We start from the raw sequence: 6,025 nt of genomic DNA, 5'->3' as shown, positions 1-6,025 counted from the left end.
TCATTTGGCACGCATGTAGTCAGCTTTCCTCCAAGGCGGAAAGTGCATCCCTTTCTTCTTCAAACTCTGCTTCGCTGCCTCCAATACTATCGACGCTATTTGACCCAACCGATCGGCTTTCCCCACATGTATGTACGGTAGAGATTGCAATATCGCCTTGTACGTCCCAGTCGATCTCGCTATCTCAAACTCCGATCGGAAATCTATATCCATCAACAATCTTTCCCCTTCCACTATCACATCTATATATTCATATTCCCCTGAACAACAACAACACAATCTTAAATAATAATTCTTCTTCTTTTCTTTATAATTAATCGTTTCAAAACTCAGAGAACAAAATATTTTACCTGCTGGGTAAGAGAGAGATTTGTCCCATTTGGATTTGCAAATAGAGGAATCATAGCCAAGAGATGACAGTCCATCTGTCACTATTTTCCTCAGATCCTCTTTACTTTTGTTAATTTTGTTGTTCTTGTCTACGATTTTCGCCGCATCTGCTAACAGGTTTTCTTGGCCTGGGTTGTTGTGGGTTTTAATGTTTTATTTTTGTGGTTGTGGTTGGCTTTGAGATCGGAATTTCTGGCTTTGATTAGTTTTTTTTTTTTTTTTTTTTTATAATAATTTTTGGGTTTGTGTTCTTGGATCTGGGTTTGTGTTCTTGTTGTTCTTGTTCAAGACACAATTAGATCTCAATTCATAAGATTTTTAATTTTTAATTCTGTTTATAATTTTTTTATTTAGTTAAAATCAATAAATTAATTTTTTTAATTTAGATGTTGACATGGCATTAAAAAATATTTTTTATTATTAATTTAGGCCATGTGGACATTAGTTTATTATTATTTAACTTTGCCGTTTGCCACGTCTGCAATAGCCGTTTCTGATGTAATGGCAGGGACTAAAATGGAATCGTTTTTCAGGATAGGGACTAAAAAGCGGTAAAAATATAATTTAGAAACTAAAATGAGAATCGCCTGAAAATGTAGGGACTAAATTATGTTTTTCACCTAAAAACAAACAAACAAAAATAAATAGTGTATTCATCCTTGACGACCTCAAATATCGAACAGCCAAAGACAAAGAATCTCTCTGCCTTCAACTGTCAATTAGCAGGCGCCACATAAGGCACAGATGCATTTTATGACTGGGCGGCAAAAACCAAGTCTTCAACATTCCTATGACAACCCTAAGTAGATGAAGATTGCCCAATAACAAAGAGCCATACCTAAAATGACACATTTAAAAAATTCTTCAATTGCCAAATGGCATAAAGATATATATTGAATCTCAATATTCTCTTAATAATACCTTGTCATTGTCACCCAGACCCCATGGCCATGATTCACTTGCTAATTTCAAAACGAAAATTCCAGCTATTTTCTTGCTCCATGCTCACTTGGAGTTGGGTTTATATGTATCCATAATTCTTTGTACTATTAAGCTCACTCCTCTTTTCCTCTGTTTCTCTCTCTTCCATGACCACCCCACATGAAAAAATGGCCTCCGTTTGCGAAATTTTGCAAGTAGAAAAGAATGACTATGTTGAAGATTATGAAGAGATAGGCACGTCTACATGTTGCGGTTGTTTCCAGGGACTGTGCTTTAGATGGTTTCCAAAGAAGACTGATTGGTGAATAAAATGAGGAAAGTCAAGCAGTTTTCAGAACTGTTGGGCAGGCCAAAGTGGAAGAATTTTATTCGGTTGTTTAGTGTGCATAGAATTAATAAGAAAAAAAGGATTCAATCTCAGTACGATCTGCAAAGTTACGCACTTAATTTTGATGATGGAATTAATGGGGAAGTAGAAGATGATGCATATCTTGATTTCAAGTCTCGATATGTGGCTCCACTAGGAATTATTAAAGGCGAGGCGAGGCGAGACGTGATCCTGATGGCTTTTAAATTGCTATTGCTAATGTCGTTGCTTTATTGCTTTTTTTATTTTCATGGTTTATGAAATCCTCTTTTTTTTTTTAATTATTATTTATTGATTTTTTATTATGAAAGAATGAACAACTAATTTAGTGCGGAAGATGCTGATACTATTTTTTTTTTTTTTTTTTGAGAAACCGTTGATACTAATTAGTACTCCATCCATCCCACTTTTTTTATCCTCTATTCTATTTTGAGATGTCTCAAAATATTGTCCTGTTTCTAAAAATAAAAGTAATTAATTTACTAATGTTCGTATTATATCCCTATTAATTTACTAATTCAATTTTTTGATAAATTTTTTTAAGGGTAGTTTTGAAAACTTATACATTTTTAAAAAAGTAAATGAGACAATAAATAATATTCTCTTAAAAAGTTTGACTTTTCAAACAGGACAAAAAAAGTGGGACGGAGAGAATAATTACTTACAATTGCCTCATTCTCGAGTTTGTCTAAAACTTTGTTGGACAAACCTAGGAATTTTGATAAGTTAGGAGTACTACTATAATTTTACTTTCACCCTCCAAAACTATAAAAGGATGCAATTATTGGATGCGTCAACTATCCAATTTCTTATTGGCACAAAGAAATCCTTTATTCGACATGATGTGATAGAACAATCCAAGGGTCAAAGTTGGTCAAACTTCATATTTTGCTATGAAATTATTAAATTTACCTTAATTTGACTAAACATAGCCAAAGTATTGGGAGAGGTTTCATAGTCTCAGTTCATATCTCGATTGAGATTAGAGGGTTTTTCTTGATTGTCACGTATAAACGGTAATTCTTCAATTATAGTGAGCTGTAAAATCTGAATTTTAGGTGAGGGTGGGCTAATCCTTTAAGTTTTTATCATGCCACTCAATATTTTGTCTTGTGACATGGGCCTTGATCATGTGAGTGCTCATTTTGCTTAAATCTATTACTTACCCATTAGGGCTTCATGATTTTGCTACCCAGATAAACCATTGGCCTTGAAATTGGAAATTTTTCTTCCAAAATCCATTTTGTGTAATTCTGGGCTTTTATTGGAGAACTTTGTTTCGTTTAATGAACGATGAGAGAAATACTTTAGGTTATTCAATGAGAAAATAATTAATGAGCTTGAGCTTGAGCTTGAGCTTGATCCGTGATGCAAGAGAAACACGGGTTGTGAACCTATTTCATGATGGCCATGAGCCCAATCCATTGAGCAGAAAAATATGTGGGCCGTGAACCCATTCCATGAAGTGTAGAAATGTGAGCCATGAGAAACATCCAGCAAAAGCCCAATCCATGTGTTTGGATATATTTGGGTTGTTTTGGGATTTAAATGAACTTGGCCCAAGACCCATTCTTTACTTCATAAAATATTGGAGGAAATTATACTTTACCACCCTAAATTATGCATCAGATTACACTTTGCAACCTAAACTATTCGAACGCACACTTTACACCCTAAACTATCACACTTTCACTTTAGGCTGTGTTTGTTTTGGGTGAAAATCACTTCCGGAAATGCTTTTCCGTATTTACGGGTGTTTGGTTGCGCATGGAAAATGCATTTTCCAGAAATGCATTTCAGTTGTCCTGTGATGGGGTGTAAATTGATTTCCGTTTTTATTTTACCTTCAAATACTATTTTCCGAAAAACAGAGAGAGAGCTGAGTGAGAGGGAGAGAGGAAGAAGAGCCCGCGTGCAGAGAGAGAGAGAGAGAGAGAGGAAGAACCCAAAAAACCCAGTAGAGCCCGACTCCGACGAACCCAAAAACCGACTCCGACGAACCCAGAAAACCTAAGATCGAGCTCGTTCGTCGCGTTGATTGCACCACCGGCGAGATTGTCGCACCCCAGCACCGATCCACCCAAAACCGATCGTTCTCGTCACACCCCAAAACCGATCGTCCTCAACCTAGATTCGTCGTCCCCGATCGCGATATCGCCTTTGCGTCGATCGCGATTAGCACCGCGCCGATCGCAATCGCAGCACCGTGCCATGTGATCTCGCCTTCGCCTTCGCCGCGCGATCTCGCCTCTCGTCAAACCCAGTCGTCTCTCGTCGAACCCAGTCGCGACCGGATTATGAATTTTTTTTTTCTGGGTTTTATTTGTGTTTCTGGATTGAGGAATGAAATTATATATTTGTTTGACAGCTGAGAAAATGTAAGAAAATGTGAGCAATAAGTAGAAAATGTGTTTTCTATGATATTTTCAACAACACAACCAAACACCAGAAAATATTTTTCACAACATTTTTCTGAAATGCAACAAAACACTTAAAAATATTTTCATTTCCTGAAAATAGTATTTTCGGAAAATAAGTATTTTCCGGAAAATATTTTACATGAAACAAATACACCCTTAATGTTACTTTTACTGTTATATTTAACGAAATACTACTGTAAATGACAAGCACATGCATTTTACTTAGGTGGAACAAACTTAAAATATTGAAACACCCTACTTCAAAATTAATTAAACAAAACCCAATTTTTTTCGCATCTCTCTCCCTCTCTCTCATGCGTGCAGCCTCCTCCCCAAATCCCAATTCTTTGTTGGAGTTAGATCTAAAGCGGTTGCGGACTTGTTACTCTTCCTCGGTCTATTTCCTCCATCAACTTCACATTTCTTACATTCCTTGATATCTCTCACAACATGTTTAACTCATCAATACCTCACTGGTTGTCAAATTTGAGTGGCCTTTCAATTCTTAATATTGGGTCCAATTCCCTTCAAGGTGCCATTTCGAATGCATTTGCTAATTTTACAAAAGCTTAATCTTTCAGATAATAATTATATTGAAGGTTAGTTATTAGTTGGTCTGGGACATCTAACCAACTTGAGCAGTTTGGATTTATCTGGAAACAACATTACTGGTAGGATACCATTCTCATTTGGTAAATTTTGCAACTTGCAAACATTTGCTCTGACGAACAATGGTATAAGTAGGGAGATAACTGAGTTTATAGATAGATTGTTGCAATGTTTCAACAGCAAACTAGAATGGCTACTTTTGGGTTTTAATAGATTGCTTGGGGGTATATTGCCGTACTCTTTGGGAGCACTCTCAAGATGTTGAAAACTTTACACCTCGAGTTTAATTCCTTTTAGGGTTCAATTCCAAATTCTATAGGAAACACGTCATCTCTACAACAAATTTTTCTCGTTGGAAACACGTCAATGGAACTATTTCGAAAAGTGTGGAAAAAGTATCGATGCTGACCTTTTTGGATCTTAGCAATAATCATTAGGAGGGTGTCTTAATTGAAGCTCATTTTCAGAATCTCACACGATTAAGTCATTTATACTTGTCTGTAGATTCTTCAACATGGCCATTGGTTTTAAATGTGAAACATGACTAGGTTCCTCCTTTTAACTTGTCAGTAGCCTAATTTGATAACATGACTAGAACTAGCCATTTACCAACCGATGTTTTGCAGCAGTAAAGAGTGTTAGTGAAGGCCAAAAACATTCGGGTTTTTTTTAATTGATTTTGAAAAAAAATAATGTTTTAGTCTTTTAAATTTGTTCCACCTAAGCAAGATGCATGTACTTGTCATGTACAGTAGCATTTCGTTAAACATAACAACAAAAGTAACACTGGGGTGCAAAGTGTGATAAGTGTGATAGTTTAGGGTGCAAAGTGTGTGTTCGAATAGTTTAGAGTGCAAAGTGTAACCTAGTGCATAGTTTAGGGTGGTAAAGTGTAATTTTCCCCTCTATTTAAGTTCAAGCAGACGTTACTTAAACAACCAGAAGAGACATTAAGAGGTCGATAACGGTTACACTAATAATGAGGCTCCCTATGGCTATATGAAGGCTATAAATAGAACACAAAGCACTAGAATCAAGGTATAGAATTCTAAACATACAGAATTACATTCTTATTCTCTGAGAGATATTGAGAACTATTGGCTAACACCACTCCGGTGCCTTTCTATTTCATCTTTGTAGGGAATGTAACCTCGTCATAAGCTCCGATGAGGCTAACAACTGACGAACATTTTTTGCTTCTATAATCAAGTATGTGAAAATGAAAGTTTTTATTATCTAAGAAATCATAAAATTTGTTTTTGGGATATAATAATTCTAACATTTCTCTCTATTGAAA

At 35.8% G+C, this 6,025-nt stretch overlaps 1 protein-coding gene across 1 annotated transcript; it reads right to left on the bottom strand.

The window, feature by feature from the left end:
* On the bottom strand, window positions 1–2,869 carry LOC126696150 (uncharacterized). The gene is made up of 3 exons (XM_050392937.1): window positions 2,866–2,869; window positions 351–518; window positions 1–260 (listed from the first exon to the last, which is right to left on the bottom strand). The coding sequence occupies exons 1-3, from the start codon at window positions 2,867–2,869 to the stop codon at window positions 1–3; spliced, it is 432 nt and encodes a 143-aa protein (XP_050248894.1).
* Between the last annotated feature and the right edge of the window lie 3,156 nt (window positions 2,870–6,025).

The sequence above is a fragment of the Quercus robur genome, chromosome 2, assembly GCF_932294415.1.
Source record: "Quercus robur chromosome 2, dhQueRobu3.1, whole genome shotgun sequence".
In the NCBI taxonomy this organism is placed as follows: Eukaryota; Viridiplantae; Streptophyta; class Magnoliopsida; order Fagales; family Fagaceae; genus Quercus; species Quercus robur.
This window is presented reverse-complemented; position numbering and strand designations above follow the sequence as displayed.

Excerpts from the sequence above, each read along its gene's own strand:
- LOC126696150 (XM_050392937.1), bottom strand. Across the intron at positions 261-350 it reads ATCTCTCTCTTACCCAGCAG|GGGAATATGAATATATAGAT; the intron begins GTAAAATATTTT and ends GTTGTTGTTCAG.